This window comes from Tiliqua scincoides, chromosome 3 (assembly GCF_035046505.1).
Source record: "Tiliqua scincoides isolate rTilSci1 chromosome 3, rTilSci1.hap2, whole genome shotgun sequence".
Lineage (NCBI taxonomy): Eukaryota > Metazoa > Chordata > Lepidosauria > Squamata > Scincidae > Tiliqua > Tiliqua scincoides.
The window spans coordinates 12932807-12955789 of NC_089823.1; the positions used below are offsets into that span (position 1 = coordinate 12932807).

The following is a 22983-nucleotide window of genomic DNA, read 5'->3' on the forward strand; positions in this document are numbered from 1 at the left end:
ACATTGCAGAGCTTGGTTGTTCAAAAAGTGTCAAGTTGCTTGTGATGGCTTAGTTGGGCACCTGTTGTGTAGGTCTCTGCTAGACCATGATTGGATGTTTGCAGAATGAGACAGATTGTTGGGAACTGTTTGTGTGTGTGTATGTACAATGCAGTGAAATAATTACATTGTACAGATTATTGTATAGTGATTCCCACAAATTGATGGTCATCTTTTTTTGTTTGCTTTTAAGGATGAGAGAATGATGTGATGGAGGTAAATATGGGCCATTGGTCAAGTCCTTTGGCCCCTGCGTCCGGCCTTGTCTTCCTGCTTGTCCAGCTTTTGACCCACATTTGCCATGGCCTTCAAGGGACAATACCACTTGGTTTCCACTTCACACATTCTGCGTACAACGCTACGGTGTATGAGAATTCTGCGGCAAGGACCTATCTCAATAGTCAAAGTAGAATGGGAATCATCATGGCCGACCTGTCCTGGGATATAAAATACCGGATAGTGTCTGGAGATGAAGAAGGCTTCTTCAAAGCGGAGGAAGTTGTAATAGCCGATTTCTGTTTTCTTAGGATAAGAACTAAAGGTGGGAATTCTGCTATACTGAATCGAGAGATCCAGGACAACTATTTATTGATAATAAAAGGCTCTGTCCGAGGAGAAGATTTGGAAGCATGGACAAAAGTGAACATACAAGTATTAGATATGAACGATTTACGGCCTCTGTTTTCACCTACTACTTACTCAGTAACGATAGCGGAAAGCACTCCTTTAAGGACTAGTATCGCACAAGTGACTGCAACGGATGCTGACATTGGTTCCAACGGTGAATTCTATTACTACTTTAAAAATAAGGTTGACCTCTTCTCTGTCCATCCAACTAGTGGGGTTATATGCTTAAGTGGCCGGTTAAACTATGATGAGAAGAACCGGTATGACCTTGAAGTTCTGGCCGTGGATCGTGGAATGAAACTCTATGGTAACAATGGAGTAAGCAGCACTGCCAAGCTTTACATACATATTGAACGTATAAATGAACATGCCCCAACTATCGGTGTAGTAACTCACATTCCCTTCCCTTTGGACAAGGAACCAATTTATGCAATTGTGAATGTTGACGATCTAGATGAAGGTGCCAATGGTGAGATTGACTCTCTTTTGATTGTTGCTGGGGACCCGTTGGAACACTTCTTTTTGGCTAAGGAGGGGAGATGGATGAATGAATACAAAATCAAGGAGAAAAAGCCAATTGATTGGGACAATTTCCCCTTTGGTTTCAATCTTACTCTTCAAGCGAAAGACAAAGGGTCCCCGCAGAAGTTTTCAGCTGTCAAGCTGGTCCATATTGCCAGTCCCAGGAGGGAAAGCAACCCAGCAAAGTTTGGAAAGGAAACATATGATGTGGCCATCAGTGAGTTCTCTCCACCTGGAGTAGTTGTTGCTATTGTTAAGTTGATACCAGAGCCCCAGGGAGAAGAATATAAATTATCTCCTAGTGAGGATGCTGAGTATTTTAAGATTAATCCCAGGACAGGTTTAATTACCACTGCACACCCTTTAAAGATTGTTGACAAGGAATTTTACGATCTTGATGTTACAAACAAAGAAGGGGACTTAAAAGCACACGTTACTGTCAGGATACAGGATGCCAATGATCACATTCCAGAGTTTACACAGCTTTCGTACAGTTCATACGTCAATGAAAGTGTCCCCGTGGGGACTAGCATTTTGTCGGTCTCTGCATACGATAAGGACCAGGGAGAAAATGGCTATATCACATACAGCATTGCTAGTCTAAATTCACTCCCCTTTTCCATCAATCAGTTTACTGGGATTATTAGCACATCTGAAGAACTGGATTTTGAATCCTCCCCGGAGAGCTACAGGTTTATTGTGAGGGCTTCCGACTGGGGTTCCCCGTACCGCCACGAAAGTGAGGTGAATGTCACCGTCTTCATTGGCAATGTGAACGACAACAAGCCATTGTTTGAAAAGGTGGCATGTCAGGGGGTGATTTCATCCGACTTCCCCGTTGGTGGACACATCACAGCTGTGTCTGCTATTGATATAGATGAGTTGGAGCTTGTGAAATACAAAATTATCTCCGGTAATGACCTGGGTTTTTTCTACCTGAATCCAGACTCGGGGGTTCTACAACTTAAAAAGTCCCTGTCTAGCTCTGGTGTCAAAAACAGTAATTTTGGCCTTAGGATAACAGCAACAGATGGGGAGAACTTTGCCGACTCCATGTTTGTCAACATTTCAGTGATTCATGGAAAAGTATCTTCCAAGGCCTTTAGCTGTAGAGAGACTAGGGTCGCTCAGAGGCTGGCGGAGAAATTGCTCAAGAAGGCAAAAGCCAACGTGAAACTAAATTCAGAAGATGGCTTCCTGGATTTTTATTCCATGAACAGGCAGGCTCCACACTTTGATAAATCTTTTCCAACTGATGTATCAGTCAGAGAGGACCTTCCTGTTGGTGCTACCATATTTAGAATCAAGGCCTATGATGCTGATTCTGGCTTTAATGGAAAGGTGGTCTATACCATATCAGATGGCAACACAGATAGCTGCTTTAATCTTGAAATGGAGTCAGGGTTGCTTAAGGTCCTTTTGCCCATGGACCGGGAGAAAACAGAACTGTATCTCCTTAATATTACCATTTATGACCTAGGCAGCCCCCAGAAAGCCACATGGAGGTTACTTACTATAACTGTAGAGGATGCAAATGATAACAGGCCTGTGTTTTTGCAGGAAAGTTACTCAGTTAATATTTTGGAAAGCACAAGTGTTGGTGTAGAAATTATCCAGGTAGAGGCCAGAGACAGAGATCTTGGACCCAATGGAGAAGTGACTTACTCCATACTAACAGATACGCAGCAGTTCACTATCAATAGCACTACAGGTGTAATATATGTGGGTGACCATTTAGACAGAGAATCCAAAGCAAATTATACCTTAAAAATAGAGGCCAGAGACAGAGGAGAGAGCGGGCACCAGCAATTTTCTGTCGTTTCTCTGAAGGTTTTTCTGAATGACGTCAATGATTGTTCTCCAGCCTTCATACCCCCTAGCTACACCGTGAAGGTCCTGGAAGATCTACCCATTGGCACGGTCATCGCTTGGCTTGAGACTCAAGATCCAGATCTTGGTCTCGGGGGACAAGTACGCTATTCCTTGGTGAATGATTACAATGGGAAGTTTGAAATAGACAAAGCCAGTGGTGCGATTCGATTGAGCAAAGAACTTGATTATGAGAAGCAACAGTTCTACAACCTAACTGTCCGAGCCAAGGATAAAGGGCGTCCGGTCTCGCTCTCTTCTGTTTCCTTTGTGGAAGTGGAAGTTGTGGATGTGAATGAAAATCTCTATACCCCTTACTTTTCCGACTTTGCTGTCATTGGATCTGTAAAGGAAAATTCACGCATTGGAACTAGTGTTTTGCAACTGAACGCGAGGGATGATGATGTTGGCAGGGATGGTGAGATCCAGTATTCCATCCGGGACGGCAGTGGTCTTGGAAGGTTCAACATAGATGAAGAAACTGGTAAGTTTATTTTCTTTGCATGCTTTTCTTGATAAACAAACAAAGAAAAGCAACACTCCTAAATGTACAGTGTCGTGCATTCTCAGCCTGAGACAATGCATTGAGATGAAAATGGGTACTGCCTTTGTCAAGGGACAGGGTAAATACAAGAGTCGCATCGGATGACTCCCATGTGAATGTCTTCCACAAAATATATGTGCAGCTGTATCCAGAGTGTGTACATGATGACTTGTGCAGCAAGAGAATCAACGTGCCAAAAGCATTTCTGTTAAACCATCTCCCATGCTAGGTTAGGCATTAAAATTTTTGATGCTGAGTGTTTATGTTTGTTTCAGCTTCTCTTTGGTGATTTCAGTACAGATTAAACAAAATGTATACAGGTTGGGCACCCTTTATCTGGAATGCCGAAATATGGAGTATTCTGAAATACGGAACTTTTTGGAGTGCCAACATGCTTTTTTAAAAAAAACAAACTTTTTTTCTTCTAAAGAAATAAAATCACAAACTGTGTTTCATGCACAAACCTTGTTTTATGCATAAAATTATTAAAAATATTGTATGAAATTACTTTCTGGTTACGCATGTAAGGCTCCAGTCCTATGCACACTTTCCTGAAAGTAAGCCCCATGAAGATAATGGGACTTACTTATAAGTAGACAGACATAGGATTGTGCTCTAAGGGGTACATGAAACATAAATGAATTTTTTGTTTAGACTTGGGCCACATTCCCAAGATCTCGCATTACATATATGCAAGTATTCCGAAATACGGAAAAATCTGATATCCAAAATGCTTCTGGTCCCAACCGCTTTGTATAAGGGATGCCCAACCTGTATATGTACATGTGGATACGGACATGCATACCCACAGTGGTGAAAGAATTAATTGCTCAGTTACAGTTATAGAGGTGGAATCAGCACCTTAATGGTGCTTTGTTTTTCAGTGGCCCTGCTCTCATTGAAAAGCAAATGGTGGCCTATCTGTGACTCCATTACTGCCAGTGTATTATGTGGTGATAACCATAAATTATGCAGGTCACTGCAGTAGGCCATTGGCGCACTCTTGACCTCATCAAAAACATGAAGCGCCATAAAGCAAAATTAAGAGTGCCAAACAGGCCGCCATGGATGGGTGTAGCAAAGATGATCTTTTGTTTGTGTGTTTTGTTTTTTTCACCTTTGGGTCAGTGGAGACTCGCCCACCCCTCCCATTAAGCAATTTGTGCACAGTGTTAATTACTGTAGAAATCAGCTAAGTCTGTAAACTAAGTGAGATGTTTGAACTTTGTGCTTGTACCAGGTTTGTTTTTTTCGAACCACAAGTCATTAAATGTACTCACTTTCCAGAGATGATTAAGAGTCTGACGGCTTTCAAAGATTTAAATTGTCCCCTCATCGCCATTATAGAACACTATCAAAATCAGGAAAGGGAGGGCAGGCAAATACAGCCATATGATAAAATTGCAGTTCAACAAGCGGGTTGTTTAAGTATCTAATAGCTGCTGGCATTAATGGGGCAGCTGTGACATTAGATTAAGTAAGGAAATTAGAGAGCATTACTTTGCATTTTTAAGAAATTTCATTAAGAGCTGCCTTTGCATTAAGCTCTGCCCTGAGATGAAGAGGGAATCAAGGGCATGAACTCACTGCCTTCCATCCTCTTCCCTTCTTCCCTTATGCCAGGGAAGCAAATGAATTATGTAAAAGGTATGTGTCTGCATTATGAAGCTACAGGCCCAGAAAACCCTGGGAACTTTGGCTGCATTTCTCAGGTCCCAGGGAAAGTCATTGCTAGCTCTCTTATTGCATCTGTTTGTATACTGTGTTCATTATATTGTGATGGACTCATGCCCCACATCTCGGAGCGGTGAGAAGTTCCAGGAACTGAAGCCAAACTCAGGTTTGAGTTTTCTTTGGAGGAGAAAACGGTGGAGGTGTACAATGTAATATTTGCTTCACTTACAGTTACAGGCTTGAGCAGTGAGTTCCTGCAAATCCACTTCATGTGTGTTCTAAGCAGGTCTGCAGCAGCTAGCGACCAGCTCTTTCTCTTGGCTTCCATTGCAACCACTCACAAATCAAACCCTAACCTTGGCTCCAGAACCCCCCAATTCACATGCAACCTTTGTCTTCACTCACATCCAAGATGTGAGGAGGGGAGGAATCACTTTACACCTCAGTTCCTCTTGTCAGGTAGATTTACTTGAGGGGGCTCCTATTCAAGACCATCAACATGTTGGTATGAACCATTGGTTAGCCTTACAACTTATTAGTATAACAAAAATACTGATAGGTCAGCATTCCTGATTGCTAACCTACTACAATGGATTTAGTATCCCAGCCATGGGGTGAGGCTTCCTAGAATCCTTAGTCTATATATGCAGAAGAGTCAACTAGTTTTTGTTAGACTATTTTAGAGATGTCACTGACAGATATTTTGGTTCATGATATGGGGACTCGTAATAAATATGATGCAAGTATCTCAGCCCTTCAGTTCTTCTCTGGAAATTATTTTAAACTTGAGAAGGAGAAAAATTCCACTTCTTTCTGCTTCCCATATATGCAGTCCCTAACTCTTCCACCTACCCATGAACAATCTTCCAACTTCCCACTCTCTGCTGACCTACTGACTCACCTTGGTGCTGCCTCTACTCAAGTGGCATAGAGATAGAGATTGGCCCAAGGCCACTCAGGGCCAAGAGAGGATTTGAACCCAGATCTTTCAGGTCCAAGTCTAACTCCTGAAATGTGACACTATCCTGGCTCTGCCCATTACTGCTCAGCTGTATGGCTATGTTCACTTCTGCACATGCCATGCAGGCTAATGGTGTTTCAGTGTTCCCAATACATCCACCCATTCTGCAATGTGATTGAAAGAATCCCATGTTTTCTGTACTGAGGACAATTTAAACAAGCGGGGGTCAAAACCTGCCTGCTCCTAGATAATTGCACCGTAGAGGGGGGCCTGCATTTAGCTGGATGCCGAATCTGTAATGTTCATAGCACGTTTAATCCGACCCAAAAAACAGTCTTTAAGCATAGCTGTGGTTAGCAGGGTTGCCGTGGTTGAAGTAGATAATGCATTTTGTTCTCCGAAGGCCTATAATTTTTCAATTTGGTATTAAAGCACGAGATGAAAAGTCTCTGTTTTGGCTAATTCAAACTGTTTAGTTAGACATCAGGATTCCAAGCTGATTATGAAAGCCAGACAGTGCTGTATACACTCCGCGGTCTGGTTTATGAAAAAGGCACTGAAAACATTTAAAACTCTATTTGAGCTGCTGCCTTGACACTCAAATTGTGTAAAAGCAGTGCAGTTGGCAACTGCATGGTCCAAAGAGCTAGCATTCGATGACTAAGCCTTTTAAAGACCTCACTGTTTGAAAACCGCTGATCACTGGGATAAAGACAGCTTTCTTCTAAGCAAGATTGTCTAGAATTTAAAATCGGGGGGGGATGGGCGCTCACATGTACTGTATCTTGTATCCAGATATTTTATGAGAGTATCTATATGCACAGTTAGCTTTTCAGAGTTAACGCCCCCCCCCCCCCGCAAATCCTAAGCTACCCTTTTGTTTTGGGATGAGGCACAATAGGGGAAAATCACGGTGACCAGTGTGGGTCAAATCATATGTTCTAGGGGGTACGGAACTCTAACTGATCTGTGCTATATGAACATTATGGTGAAGCTTTGGAGTCAGTTAACCCCTGCTAACTGGGTAAGAGGCACTTTTTCAAGTGGGTGGTCCTCTTTTATTTAGCAGGGGGAGAGTAACTGGCCCACCTCACCCCAGCACTGTCGGTTCTAGTGGCTGTCTGCTGGTATTCCTTTGCATCTTTTTAGATTGTGAGCCCTTTTGGGACAGGGAGCCATTAGATATTTGATTTTCTCTGTAAACCGCTTTGTGAACTTTTAGTTGAAAAGCGGTATATAAATACTGTTGTTGTTGTTGTCAGACCATTGGTCCATCTATTCCTGTATATCATGACTGGCAGGAACTCTGAGAAAACCTGGGACTGCCTGGGACATGATTTGAAAATCATTGTTCGAAGGCAGCATTTCTCGATGTTTGTCTCCCGTGCTGTACCACTTTGCATCGTCCACCTGTTGGAAATACCTCTGGAAGTAACTGGCAGTGGTGTCATCACCAGAATTCTGGATTGGGAGGCCAGATGCAATGCATCAGACACCAATAAGAGGCTCAGGGTGGACAGTGGGAGGGTTTAAGCATTAGAAAAGCACATGCTGGAGCTTTGCTCACCAAGCCAAGCCTCTTACAACTGCTTGCCCCATTGTGTTGTTGGTCTTGCTGCCAGGTGGCAAGGGTCTGCGGGTCCCAGCTGTACCACCGGATATCACCTCAAGTACTATCAGTGGTATGAGTACTACTGGTTGAAAAACACTGGTCTAAGGTATGCAAAGGTCATAGCTTGCTTTTGTGTCATTTTAGTTTCTCCAGTGTGAGTAGGGAAGAGTTTGGTCTGCAATGCTTAATGGGCAAAAATGACTTGAGGGTTTCTGTCAAGGTAGTGACAACTTAAGTACTCCTGAATAGTAAACTAGCTGTGAAGTTAGAAGCCTGAGTTAATTGTCAAGGGGGGGGGGGAGAAAGAGAGAGAGAGAGAGAGAGAGAGAGAAGTCAGCTTTATTTTCTGGGTGAAACAGTTCACTGTTTAGAAACTGACTTGGCTGTTGGCCTGTTATTTCACTTTGGGAAAAACTTGTGGAGGAGAGTAGAAGTGGGAAGGCAGACAAAATATTATTCCTTTTTGCTGACTTTATCTTTATGACAGGACGACTGCAGCAACCATGCTAATGATCACGATTGTGTACACCATCTCAGATTCAGGCTCTGGGTAATGAGGTGCAAATCTAATAAAGCCGCAGAAGCTCAGTTTGTGATGCAGTTGTTGTCTCTGAATTCTTTCCAAGCCATCCAGAAAATGCTTCATATGTGACACAGTTCCTGCATGGTAGACATCTCTGCATGCAACTTAGCAAGGATTCACATCCTTCTTTATGCTGCCAATTTGACTGACAGTAGGTCATCTCTTCTGTGGTTGAAAGTGACAGACCTGCCACCTTACCTAATTCAATCAGTGGTCCAACATGTCCTGGATTCATTATGCATTAGCAAAACTTGGATTGCCACTGTGTACCAGCGATTGCCACACTGGATTGCCACTGTGTATACCAGCAATTTTCATTGTTTTTCTTCTCATGGTGCGCTGTTCTCTATGGTCTTTGGTCTGATGTGATGTCACTTTCAGCTTCCAGGAGACTCTTCCAAGTACTATAGATCATTTGTAGGGCAACCGTCTGCTGTAACAAATTGTCTTCCTCTGCCAGCAGAGCTCTAGAAAGAGGGCCACAGAACCTAGAAGAGCTTTTCAATGATATTCAGTGTTACGCTCCAAACTCCTATATGGCACACCTGTGGACCTTTCACAGTGCACCAATTGAAAATCACTGGTGTTTACACTCATTGGGGAAAGAGAGCCAATCCCAGCTTTCTATGTCCTCATGATGCGCATATTTCAAAACACTGGTTTCTCACATTCATGCTTAACGTTTTAAGTGTCCACCTTATGTGGGAATCAGCCCTCACAACGGTGGATTTCACTTTAAAGATATGTGAATGTCTTTGTTGCTTCTTCTCATTCCCTTTAGGGACATATTTAGATACTTTCCCCTTATCAAATGCCTCATGTGTCCATCACTCCCCCAGATTTATGTATAACTGTAGGAAAAATCTGGTTAATGCTAAAAAAGTACTATGAATTAGTGCAAACTACGATTGGGTGGGATGAGTGAATGAAAATTTCCGGCCTGTTCTGTCACACAGGATTATTGTGATGCTATAAAACAGTATTCAGAACACTTTGGAGGAAGGCTGAACTGAAAAGATGCATGTTGCTGCTTGCAGACCAAACAGAGATCTTTCTTCCTTAGTCCTGTGGCTTTAATTTTGCTGCTTTGTTTCCCGTTAGTGAGCATAAGTACATAAGAAGAGCCCCACTAGATCAGGCCATAGGCCCATCTAGTCCAGCTTCCTGTATCTCACAGCGGCCCACCAAACGCCCCAGAGAGCACACCAGATAACAAGAGACCTCATCCTGGTGCCCTCCCTTGCATCTGGCATTCTGACATAGCCCATTTCTAAAATCAGGAGGTTGCACATACGCATCATGGCTTGTAACCCGTAATGGATTTTTCTTCCAGAAACTTGTCCAATCCCCTTTTAAAGGTGCCCAGGCCAGATGCCATCACCACATCCTGTGGCAAGGAGTTCCACAGAGCAACCACACGCTGAGTACAGAAATATTTTCTTTTGTCTGTTCTAACTCTCCCCAAACTCAATTTTAGTGGATGTCACCTGGTTCTGGTGTTATGCAAGAGTGTAAAGAGCATCTCTCTATCCACTCTGTCCATCCCCTGCATAATTTTGTATGTCTCAATCATGTCCCCCCTCAGGCGCCTCTTTTCTAGGCTGAAGAGGTCCAAACGCCGTAGCCTTTCCTCATAAGGAAGGTGCCCCAGCCCAGTAATCATCTTAGTTGCTCTCTTTTGCACCTTTTCCATTTCCACTATGTCTTTTTTGAGATGCGGCGACCAGAACTGGACACAATACTCCAGGTGTGGCCTTACCATTGATTTGTACAACGGCATTATAATATTAGCCGCTTTGTACTCAATACTTTTCTAATGATCCCAAGCATAGAATTGGCCTTCTTCACTGCCGCCGCACATTGGGTCGACACTTTCATTGACCTGTCCACCACCACCCTAAGATCTCTCTCCTGATCTGTCACAGACAGCTCAGAACCCATCAGCCTATATGTTAAGTTTTGATTTTTTGCCCCAATGTGCATGACTTTACACTTACCGACATTGAAGCGCATCTGCCATTTTGCTACCCATTCTGCCAGTCTGGAGAGATCCTTCTGGTCTTCACCACTCGGAAAAGTTTGGTGTCATCTGCAAACTTAGCCACTTCACTGCTAACCCTGTCTCCAGGTCATTTATGAAGAGGATGAAAAGCACCGGTCCCAGGACAGATCCTTGGGGCACACCACTTTTCACCTCTCTCCATTGAGAAAATTGCCCATTGACACTCACTCTCTGCTTCCTGGCCTCCAACCAGTTCTCAATCCACGAGAGGACCTGTCCTCTAATTCCCTGACTGTGGAGTTTTTTCAGCAGCCTTTGGTGAGGGACCGTGTCAAATGCCTTCTGAAAGTCCAGATATATAATGTCCATGGGTTCTCCCACATCCACATGCCTGTTGACTTTTTCAAAGAATTCTATAAGGTTCGTGAGGCAAGACTTACCCTTACAGAAGCCATGCTGACTCTCCCTCAGCAAGGCCTGTTCGTCTATGTGTTTTGAGATCCTATCTTTGATGAGGCATTCCACCATCTTACCCGGTATGGATGTTAGGCTGACTGGCCTATAGTTTCCCGGGTCCCCCCTCTTTCCCTTTTTAAAAATAGGCGTGACATTTGCTATCCTCCAATCTTCTGGCACCGTGGCTGTTTTGAGGGACAAGTTGCATACCTTAGTCAAGAGATCTGCAACTTCATTCTTCAATTCCTTAATAACTCTTGGGTGGATGCCATCAGGGCCCGGTGACTTATTGATCTTTAATTTATCAATGAGGTCTGAAACATCTTCTCTTTTAACCTCTATCTGACTTAACTCCTCGGTCAGGAGGGGCCGTTCGGGCAGCGGTATCTGCCCGAGGTCTTCTGCCGTGAAGACAGATGCAAAGAACTCATTCAATTTCTCTGCCATCTCTAAGTCTCCTTTTATCTCCCCTTTCCCTCCCTCACCATCCAGAGGGCCAACCGCTTCTCTGGCGGGTTTCCTGCTTCTAACATATTTGAAGAAGCTTTTATTATTCCCCTTAATGTTGCTGGCCATGCGTTCCTCATAGTCTCGCTTGGCCTCCCGTATCACCTTCTTACATTTCTTTTGCCACAGTTTATGTTCCTTTTTACTCTCCTCATTAGGGCAAGACTTCCATTTACAGATGGAAGCTTCCTTGCCCTTCACAGCCTCTCTAACTTGACTGGTTAGCCATGCGGGCACCCTCCTGGATTTAGTGGAACCCTTCTTTCTTTGAGGTATACACCTCTACTGGGCCTCTATTACTGTTGTTTTAAGCAGCCTCCATGCACTTTGGAGAGATTGGACTCTTTTTACCCTCCCTTTCAACCTCCTTCTAACCAGCCTCCTCATTTGGGGGAAGTCTGCCCGTCGGAAGTCAAGGGTTTTTGTTAGAGATTTGCCCGGTATTCTTCCCCCAACGTGCATGTCAAAACGGATCGCAGCATGATCACTGTTCCCCAATGGCTCAGTAACGTTTACATCTCTAACCAGGTCCTGCGTACCGCGCAATATTAAATCCAGAGGCACCTGTCCTCTGGTGGGCTCCGTGACTAGCTGCTCTAAGCCACAGTCATTTAGCACGTCAAGAAATCCAGTTTCCTTATTGTGACCAGAACACAAATTGACCCAGTCAATATGAGGATAATTGAAGTTCCCCATGATTACAACCCTGTCCCTCCTTGTCACCTCCCTGATCTGTTTCCTCATTTCAAGGTCCCCATCGGGAAGGCACCCTGTAGCAAGGGGAGGGAAACGCCGCTCTCCTGAGGGGGTGTGCCATGGCAGCCAGCCGAGCTCCCCCGAGCTCCGCCCCCCGAGGGGATCCTAGATGCCCCAAGTGACCGCCCTGAGGGGGGGCAGCCCCCACCATGCCCAGCCAAGCATGTGGAAGGGGTCCAGCCCCCCCAGGCGCCGATCACGCCGTCCCTGCAGGGCCCTGCCTGGGCCACTGCTGCCCCGCCGCAATCACGTCCGGGAGGGGAAAAAACCTCCCCAAGATGGCGCCCGCAGGCGCCGGAGAGGGTCCCTCCCAAGATGGCGCCGGCCGTGCATGCGCAAAGCCAGCGCCCGAACTGTAGCACGCAGGCGCAAAGGGGGACGACCCTCTCAACATGGCGCCCGAGGTCTGCCTGCCTAAAGCCCCCCATCATGGCGCCGGCCGCGCATGCGCAAAGCCGGCACCTTGATTTGCGCATGCGCGGAGGTCAACCCTCCCAAGATGGTTCTGGCCTCGCGTGTGCGCAAAAGCGCCAGAGGAGAGGCAGCAGTGAAGTCCTCCCTAAAATGGCGGCCACCATCCGGCCCACCAGAGGTGGCTGTCCCCACCAGCGCCGAGGCCACTGGCCCCCATGCCAGGCGGCACCCGAGGTGGCGAGGCCCCGCAGTGGGCCGGCGTCGATTGGCGCAGAGGCCTGGGCCCTCGGCTGCTCAGAGGTCGCCGTCCCTGCAGTGAGCAGAGCGCAGGGTCCGCGCCACAGCCCCCCAGCCTCGCGGAAACAAGCGACCGGGGCGGCGGGCCCAGCAGCCTGCCCTTGCGCCGCGGACCCATGACCCGCACAACGGCACGGTCAGCCAGCACCAGACCACATGGGCCCCCACCCGTGCGTTAGGTATGCTGGGTGAGGGGCACAGGCTGGCACCAAAAGTGCAATCTGGGCCAGTCCAGGATGCACCCGAATGCTGGAGGGGTGCATAAGGAAGGACAGAGCCCCAGATGGGACTGGGTCCGCGGGTGCTGTGGGAACATGGTGGAAGGGAAAATAAATCTCTTGGGGCACTAGCTGGTGAACAGCTAAGGAGCCTCGCCTAGGAAGGGAAAACCCCAAAAATGCCCCACGCCCCCACCTTACTGCAGGTATGGTGAACCAAGTAGCGTGCCAGCACTTGCGACCTGTTGTTATTCCCACGGTGCCCATGTGCACAAGGAGGAAGAGGGCTGGGTCTCGTCCCCTTTTAAAAGGTCTGCCGTGGCTGCCAGACCCAGCCCCCTTCACCTCCCCCTTGGGAAGGGGCTGGACTCTCAGAGTGTCCTGGCCAGGGCCAAACAAATTCCGACCACCTCTTTAAATGGGTGATCGGGATTCTAAAGCTTTTAAACTGTTGGCCTCCCCTCTGGCTTTAAAGAATTATTTCTCCTCCTGTAAGTGATAAATGGCTAGAAATTCCATTAAGTGAAGATGGAATTTTAAATGATTACAAATTGTAAGGATTGATCTTCTTTCAGTCGGCACAGCAATTTGATAACACCATTCTAAATTTTTCTCATATTAAAAACTCAGAAGAGGCTGAAACGTCCTGACAAATGAGTTTGCTCCTATTCAAACAGGAGCTTGCCCATTTCAGAGCTGGAAAGGGGAGGCAGGAAAAGATCTTCGTTGTGGTTCAGAATTAACTTGTGCCTGGAACTTGAAATGCCAGGAAGTGGGGGGAAAAAAAGTCTTCCCGCTACCGTTAACATTTCAGAGAGATGAGCCTAATAAATGCATTGCTTGAGACAAGCTGCATCTCATTTCAGTCTTCCCAAGCACTTCTGCAGGTACTGTGCAGATTCAGGCTGAAGGATACTTTCGTTTATCATTACTGTTTGAAAGAGTTTGATAAATATGTATGTTTTGCTGTTGCCGGGGTCGTGTTTCATTGAAAGGAAAATGAAGAGGGGGCCACCCCCCCCTGAAAACTCAACCAACCCTAACAGTATTTTTAGCTTGTTCCATTTTTATGAAAGGATGTCTTATCTAGAGTAGATCTTTGAAGAGTCACCTCCACAATCCATTTGAGTTTATATTAAATTCTGGGCGGGCGGTATGTGAGCTATTAATGGACACTTCTGGGTTTGTCATTGTGCTGAGTGGTTTTTAATTATCCCGATATATAACCTTTCTATATAGCCAGTTGCTACAGAACACCAACTGGGCTGTACTCTGCAGTGGGGAAGATTTTGGAGCACTTCATTGCATCAGCTTTCCCTTGCTTACATTTTTCAAGTAACTGTTCAAGACTGATAGGTGTGTTGAATAATTCCTTGATACTGCTGCTGCTGCATCAAGACACAGGTAGATCCATGGGGAAGCCATGGTGCGTGGTCTCCCCAACCTGTCGTGCCAGCAGGGAGCAAAGTTGAGCACCAGAGGAACACTCATTGAGCAGAGTGGGGTTGGAATGGGAGCCTAGGTCTACCTGGCAGGTAGATCTAGGCTCCAAGTCTGGGCAAGAGCCCAGGTCTACCTGCCCAGCAAACATTCATGGAGGCCTTAAGCAAAACCAGGAGTCCAGGTCTACCTGGCAGGTAGATCTGGGCTCCAAGTCCAGGCAGAAGCCCAGGTCTACCCACCTGGTTGACCTGGACTCTGAAGTTAAGGTAGATCCAGTGTCCCCCACCCCCAAACACAAACACTGGATCTACCCCTGCATCAAGATACAGGTGGAACCTCAGTATCTCCTGGGATTCCATTCCCAGAAGCCCTGCAGATACCAAACCAGAGGATAATGAGATCTGCGGGGGGTCCCTTAGAGGACTTTGGACATAATCAGAAGTGCCTTCTGGTCACGTCCAGAGGTGTTCTGAGGCACGGAGAGGCCTCACGTCTCAGAAAACCTCCCAGAGGCTTTGGGTTTTTTGTAAAACCTGAAGTGTGTCTCAGAAGCCATGTATGACCTCCATGTGCCTTAGAAGACCTCCAAACACCACTGAAAGGCACTTCTGATTGCATCTGGGAGGTTTGGTGATGTCCTCCAGCTGCAGGTTCGGAATCCGCAGTAAGTCAAATACATGCGTCCTGAACCGGTACATGAGAGGATCCCACTGTACATGAGACTTACACACTGATGTACCCAAAAGACAAGCCCCTGCCCTAAGTCTGCTAAGGAGCTTACAAGAAGAGTCACAGCTCTGTGATAGTGCACATGTTTTTCACGCAGGAGATCTTAAGCTCAATCCCTGATCCTAGAGGACTGCTGGCATCCAGTCTGGAGGAATGAGCAGTTTGACTCAATAGATGGGAGGTTTGTATGTTGAGTTGTATTTATATATATTGTATTTCCCCTGGGGGCTGGGGATAAGAATAGGCCCTCATTTTGGCTGTACTCTAAACAGCCACCGGGTAGGTGGGACTCATCAGCCTGGGAAGGCAGCTCATCTGAGAGAAGGAAAACTCTGATCCCAAACCTCCACTGCCTTGTGGCTACATCCAGTTATGGAAAAGGCTTCAGGAGTCAACCTGGAGGCAAAACCCGGAACCGGAGTCCCTGAGGCAGTTCATGGCTGAACACAGTCACGTTCTGGAAACTCCTGCAACGCCGCTGGAACCAACCGTATTTGCCTTTCCATTGGACCATTTCAGCGACGTGGAGAGGGGGGATTTGCTGCATGGATAACAGCCTATCCTCCATACCTACTTTACCCAGGCTTCGCGCACTGGAGAGGACACTGTTCCAGAACCACCATACAGAGCGTGATACCATAGTCTTCCGAGACTGAAGGATGCCAACAATTTATATAGGTATTTGTATTGAGAATTATTCCAAAGTTGTAGCTCCCAGCTGGAGTCTGAGCTGGTACAACTTGTTCTTCCAACTCATTGTGCTGCATGTGCAGACCAGACCTCAGTCACCTTTGATTGGTGACTAAAAGAACTAGCTATTCTTCTCCCCTCACTCCAATTTCCCACCTTTCCCCTTGTTGTTGTTGTTCAGTCGTTAAGTCGTGTCCGACTCTTCTTGACCCCATGGACCAAAGCACCCCTTTCCCCTTAATTGATGCTTAATTTTCACCATCATAAACAGGACAACAACCGCACAAAAATAATTCCACTTCATTCGTGTACATAAACATGCACTGGTGCATTTCACCTTCTCCCAAATCTGCCTCCTTTTACAATATGAGTGAAGCTCTCTGTGTTAAACTTTTGACACTCTCAGGAAATGGAATTGAGTTACTAAGGACACACGCTAGACCTTGCCTGCATCTCTTTTCCTTCTCGCATAATACATTGGAACGAGCTGTTTAAGCTTTTCTGCCGGGCAAGTATAAACCGATCGATATTGTCTGAGCCTGGTTTTCTTTCTTTCAGACCAGGGAATTGCCCTAAATCATTGTACAAACTATGTGTTTGAGTCTGGAAAAAAAAAAAGAAAGAAATGTAAAGCCTGACCCTACAAAGTAATGCTGGGTCTGATTCTTGCTTCTGAGACTTTATCATTGACCTTAGTTTAACTTTGTTTTCCAAAGGTGTCAGGAACACACATCATTTTCCATAGCAGTTACCTGCGAGCCCAAGGCCTCAGAGAAGATGCGGCAAAGAGCCTCCCCTTAAGCGAGAGAACATTTTTAAGAAAATGTTAGAGTCTGTAGTTGGGTTAGTTATCTGACCTTTGCCAATAAAGGAAAAAGAAAACATCCATAGCCCTGTGGAATTGATGGAATTAGTAAGATGCATTATTAAAAAACATTGATTTATGGGGCCTGCCTCAAAACCCTTATTTATTGGAAAACTGATGTCAGGAGGAGAGGTTGTAATTAGAGGTAAAAAGTCTGAAGCTGCCATCTTCAAACCACACATTCTGAGTGGAAACTACTGATTACACAGAATTGTGTGTGAAGATGTCCCAAATTGTATCGTCATTGTCACAGTTAAAAGCTGTTTTGAGGGGGCATGTTTGTGAGCAGAGCACTTAATCCCAGCTGGTCATTTTTGGCTGCTCCACATTGTGTCCTCCGCCACTGGTTTTTATGCCATATTTTATTATTATTATTTTCCACATTTTTATACCACCCTTTCTCCAAGGATCACAGGGTGATGAACCTGGTTCCTCCCCTCCTCTTTAGCATCAAGACAACCCTGTGAGGTAGGCGATGCTGAGAGAGAGTGACTGACCTAAGGTCACCCAGGAAGCTTCGTGACTGAGCAGGGATTTGGATCTGGGTCTCCGAGGTCAAAGTCCGATTCTCGAACCACTGCAGCACTGTGGCTGCACTGTGAAGGAGTCCTTCCCCGCCATGTGGTATTTTCCTAGCTCATATGCCAGGGATCGGCACCTATGGCTCTTGGGCCAAATCCAGCCCCTCAACCTAGGTCATCTGGCCCGTATGAAGCTTGGCTTGGGAGGTGAAGCCTCCTATACAATTTGCTGCATGCCAGTTAGGGAGCGGCAGAGCCACCAGCCCAGGCTGTTCCCTGGTTGATGCATGGCAAATTTAGTGGGAGGCTCGCTTCCCAAGCTGAGCTCTAAACACACTCTGGAGGGAGCTCAAATAAGGTCAGCGATAGATGGCCAAGTTTCCATTGGTAAATGTTGAGCCCACATTATTGGTAGGAACATATGTGAATCTGTAAGGCAGTCATTTTCAACCACTTTGCTGTGGCACACTAGTGTGCTGCGAGTGGTCCACAGGTGTGCCTCAGGAATTTGGGGTAACGTTATTTATTAATAGGGCCAATGGGGAAATGAGCCCCCCCCCCCACTGGCAGCATGGTGTGCTTTGTCAATTGTCAAAAACCTTATGGTGTACCTCGACAATTTTACTGCCTTGTCAGTGTGCCGTGAGATGAAAAAGGTTGAAAATGGCTGCTGTAAGGGATGAGAAAGCTTCCATTATGGCATGGAGTGCGGTAGGGGGCTGGAGGTGGAGGGGAGAATATCCAGAAACTAAGTGGAGTGAAAAAAGAAAAGAAAAATATATTACTGAAAAATGAAAACAGATGAGTAGGTAGCATGTTTACATTTTTATCAGGTGTGATATAATCACTATGCAGTTGGCAGTTTTTTAATGAAACATACTTGGAGTGTGTGGGCACAATCCTAACCAGGTCTACTCAGAAGTAAGTCCTAGTTTGTTCAATGGGGCTTACTCTCAGGCAGCCTGTGTATGCGTGCGTCATTGTTCAGTCATTAAGTAGTGTCCGACTCTTCGTGAGCCCATGGACCACAGTACGCCAGGCCCCCCTGTCTACCAGTAACTTCCAGAATGTGTCCAAATTCATGTTCATTGCCTTCGTGATGCTATCTAACCAGCTCATCCTCTGCCCTTCTCCTTTTACCTTCAGTTTTTCCCAGCATCAGTGTCTTTTCTAAAGAGTCCTTCCTTCTTATGAGATGATCAAAGAATTTAAGCTTCAGTTTCAATGTCTGTGTATGTATATATATATAGAGATATATGATAAATTATGAGCCTTCTGGAAGTGATGTCATTAACCTGGAAGTGATGTCATGGCTGGAAGTGACATCATCAAGCAGGAAAATTTTTAACACCCCCCCCTTACAACAAAAGTAGCCTGATGATCATTTTAGTAGGTTTACTATTCTTAATATATATTGAGCTTTTATGAAGGAGTTGGAGGCTTGAACATTGAGCTGGAGGTTCTGTGTACTTGGCATGTACATAATGAATTCAACACTTGATAGTTGGCTAAGAGGCACTTTTTCAAGTGGGTGCTCCTTTTTTTAGCAGGGGGAGAGTAACTGGCCCACCTCACCCCAGCAGTGTCTGTTCTAGTGGCTGTCTGCTGGCGTTCTTTTGCATCTTTTAGATTGTGAGCCCTTTTGGGACAGGGAGCCATTCGTTATTTGATTTTTCTCTGTAAACCGCTTTGTTAACTTTTAGTTGAAAAGCGGTATATAAACACTGTTAATAATAATAATAATATGTGGCTGTACCAGAGCAATGGCTTCTGAGGTGATGGGGAATCTGGAAAGTTTTTTGTTGGTGGACTCATGCATCTGTGCTGAGATACTCGCACATGCAAGCATGTCATAATCACTTGATATAATAATCAGCAGGTAATGAATGTGTGTGTGTGGGGGGGGGGAACCCCTTGATCAGAAAAGGCAAGAGGTGAGTGAGTATTCTAATTCCACATTTTCTTTTCTGAAGAGAGACATAATTTGTGGTAGGTATCTGACATTTGCAGTCTTCTGGCAGAAACCTGACATTTAGAAAATCTTATTATTTGCTTGTTTGCCTAACGGTCAAGCGCTCAGAAATTATGTGACTTATAGACCTTTGTAGTATTTTTCCTGATGGTGAAGGCTTTCTTTCTTTCTTAATTTGAAAAGGAAACTTAATTTTTAATGTAATGTTCTGCCATGCTATAAATTATTTTTGGACCACAGAAATGCATTTTGAGGATCAGATCAGTTTCTAAGGTATATGTTTTGGGATCCCTTTGAACCTTCTTCACTGAAAAGAACTTTTTTCTTGGAAACCTAGTTTGCACTGTGAGTCTGTGTGTCCCAAATCCTTTCCAGCTTTCCAGCACTGGCGCAGATGTGCCAATGGGGCATGTGCTGCATCCTGTGGAGCGGGCATTCACAGAGTCCTCCTCAAGGTAAGGGAATGCTTGTTCCCTTACCTCAGAGCTGTATTGCCCTTACCCCAGTGCTGGAAAGTTGGTTAGAATTGTGCCTTATGTCACCTTATGGCTTTAATGCTTAAAATGAAGTCTGGTTTTTTTAAAGCCTTTGGTTCAATCAAAGATGGAACATTTTCAGACAACTTGGTGGAAAAGTTAGAGTAAGTAATGGGGACAGTTGTGCTACTTTTCAAAGGAGTCCTGTGGGGAGGCTCTGCCTCACCTGCCTCCCCACCCACCGCACACCCCGAGTCATGCAGACAGAGAGATTGCGGTTTGGACTGCAGGGGGAAGAGGTTCCTGATTAGAGTTGCTGTGTGCCAAAGCTCTTATTCATCCTGGGAGGGAATCCGCTATTGGCCGCAGTGCAAGGGGAAAGAGTTGAGCCCCCTCTCCCTCGTTCTGTGGTCCCGATCCCCTTCGCATGAGTAGCTGCTATTTAAAAAGGAAAATGCAAGGCCAAGCTCTGTTTGAGCTGGCTTTTAATGGCAGGGATTACGGAATTATGTGACCATTTTTATCTGCTTTATTTTCATAGGCTTTTAATTTTCTTGGTTTTACTTCATTATTTTTAAGTGTTGCACAGGACATTTGGAACAAAATGGAATTGGACACCTGCAAATGGAATATTTGGAATGAGATTGTTTGGAATTAGAAAATGGAAATGAAATGGAAACAAATTGAATAAGTAAATTAGGTTTCTTTCACTGTTATACTAGATATAAATTGCATTAGAACAGAAGCAAACAGTAATAGAGTATAGCTATAGAAGTTCCCAGGTCGGATTTGGGTTTATCAGTCCAAGTAGACAGTAATGGACTGGACGGGCAGGTTTAGTGTAAGTCAACTTTATAATTTTGGATTATTATTGTAGTGTTATACCTACCTTGTCCTGATTCCTGTTGCACCATGGTTGCTCCATGGTTGGTTGTGGTACATATAAAGACATTGACCCATATTGTTGAGTTTCTTGATGAGTTTACAGACTGAGCAAGTGGTGGATCTCCCAGGGGGTCAGGTGTCACTTGCATGGTTTGTAAAGAGACTGCACCACATGCACCTTTATGCTTGCTTGGACTGCCATGAGAACAACTGTAGGGGCAGCAGCAATCATGTTGAAAAATCTCTCTTGATAGATGAGATCTTAGTATTGGACTAGAACCAGCACTAATTAATGAATGAACAGTTGCAAATTGACCTTATAGACCAAGGTGAGATATGGTATTCTTTAAAGGTCAAAGCAAAGTGTGGTTAGTCAAATGGCATGCATAAGATTGCGAATAAAATTCCTTCTTGCCCTAGTCTAGTTTAGTCCAGATTTAGTCTAAACTTAGTCTAACTCTCCCCCCCTCTCTGTTAGAAGGTAGCATAAGGATGCCTTGAATGTGTACCCACCTCAATTATCCCAGGTTTCCTTTTCAATAAGTTATTTCCAGCTCCAGTTACAGTTATTAGAACCCTCCCTCCTCCAGCCACCCCCATCAAGATAAGATCTCCGTTCTGTCTTCCCACTCTTAGACTGCTCCTTCCTTCCCCTGATTTACTTATGATAGTTTTTTCTCCCCAGGCAGCGACTTTATGGGTGGATGGAGGGAGAATTGGGGGTGAACAAGCTCAGTGAAATACTATCTGAAGCCAAGACAAAGCTTGTAAATCAAGGATAAAGAAGCCATTGATATTAACTAGGGAATGCTGTTGTAGAGACTTGTGAGCACTCAAGGTCTGCATATTAGCAGAAAGGGGGGGGAAAAGCTGCATCAGCTGAAACTGGTTGGGAAAGACAATATGTCACTTGCAGCTATAAATTCTGAATTGGTGAAGCAGGGAGCGAAAGTGATCCGCGGAAATGTTGAGGGTTGCGGGTCCCATTTACCAGTGGAGTCCAGGTTGCCGTTCCCCAGTCATGTCAGTCTGGAATATAACCTTGACAGACTTGATGGGGCTGACAAATGGGCCGTTTGCAAGCACAGTGAAGGCATTCTCATTAGACAGGCAATTCCGTTGTCCCTTATCGCAGAATTATAGGGTTGTAACTTGTAAGGGAGCAGAAGGCCATTCAGTCCCACTCAGAACTGCACTCCGAAATGGAGGGCAGAACCTGTATATTTTGCTGTGTGCGTGTTAGTCTGTGTGCATGTGTGTATATAAATCTATATATTTATATACATGCATAAAAGCAGAGCAAGAAGAAAAAACAAGTAATACTTTTTTTTTTGTTTAATGTACGGCACCCACAACCCAATCCTAACTAAACCTAACTAAACTAATCCTAACTAAACCCTCCAAGGCAGCAGTGCCAATGCAATGCTTTTATGCAAATGCCCGAAGTCTCTGAGCAAAGATGGGATAACTGGAATGTCTGGTGACAAGGGAAAACATTGACACAGTGGGCAAAACGGAAACCTGGTGGAATGTGGAGAATCAGTGGGATACCGCAATCCCAGGCTATAAACTCTACAGGAGGGACAGGGAGGGACGTGTTGGAGGTGGGGTGGCCGTTTACGTTAAGGAAGGGATAGAATCCAGCAAAGTAGAGATTGAAGGCGGGTCCGACTCCACTATAGAATCTCTATGGATTAAATTACCAGGCCTGAGGAGTGATGTAATACTAGGGGCGGACTGTCGTCCTCCAGACCAGAAACCGGAAGGGGACCTTGAAATGAGGAAACAGATCAGGGAAATGACAGGGAGAGACAGGGTTGTAATCATGGGGGACTTCAATTATCCTCACACCGACTGGGTCAATTTGTGTTCTGGTCACGAAAAGGAGACCGGATTCCTTGACATTCTAAATCAGGGGTGTCCAAAGTTTTTGGAAGATCTTACTGGAGGCAGAATGTGATGGTATATTAGATGAGAACAACTCATGAAAAATTATTTAAATAAACCTGAAAATCTTTAAAGTTATGTTGGAATGTAACAAATATTTCTTTTGGCCTTCCAAATTAGCCTCAAATTTAACTTCAGTCAGAAATCAAGGACAGAGAAGAGAGGAAAATCCGATTCACTGAGATCTAGTAACTTATGGTTTCAACCTATCAAATTTCATATACTGGGTGAATAGTGTGTATGAATTGTTTTACTATGGAGTGAATGCTTCTGCATTTTTTTCCTGACCCCACTACTCAAGTTCCTTTGAACTGGAGATAGCAAAGAACCAGACCTGGAATATTAGCTGCATGTAGCATATACTGTACTAGTGA

At 45.1% G+C, this 22983-nt stretch overlaps 1 protein-coding gene across 1 annotated transcript in view; it reads left to right on the plus strand.

Annotated features, from left to right (window-relative positions):
* Nucleotides 1–249: 249 nt before the first annotated feature.
* FAT3 (FAT atypical cadherin 3) overlaps nucleotides 250–22983 on the plus strand; it is a 374334-nt gene continuing 351600 nt past the window's right edge. The window contains exon 1 of the mRNA XM_066620610.1: nucleotides 250–3541. Within this exon, the coding sequence (XP_066476707.1) occupies nucleotides 250–3541 (3292 nt within the window). The remainder of the gene's footprint in view (nucleotides 3542–22983) is intronic.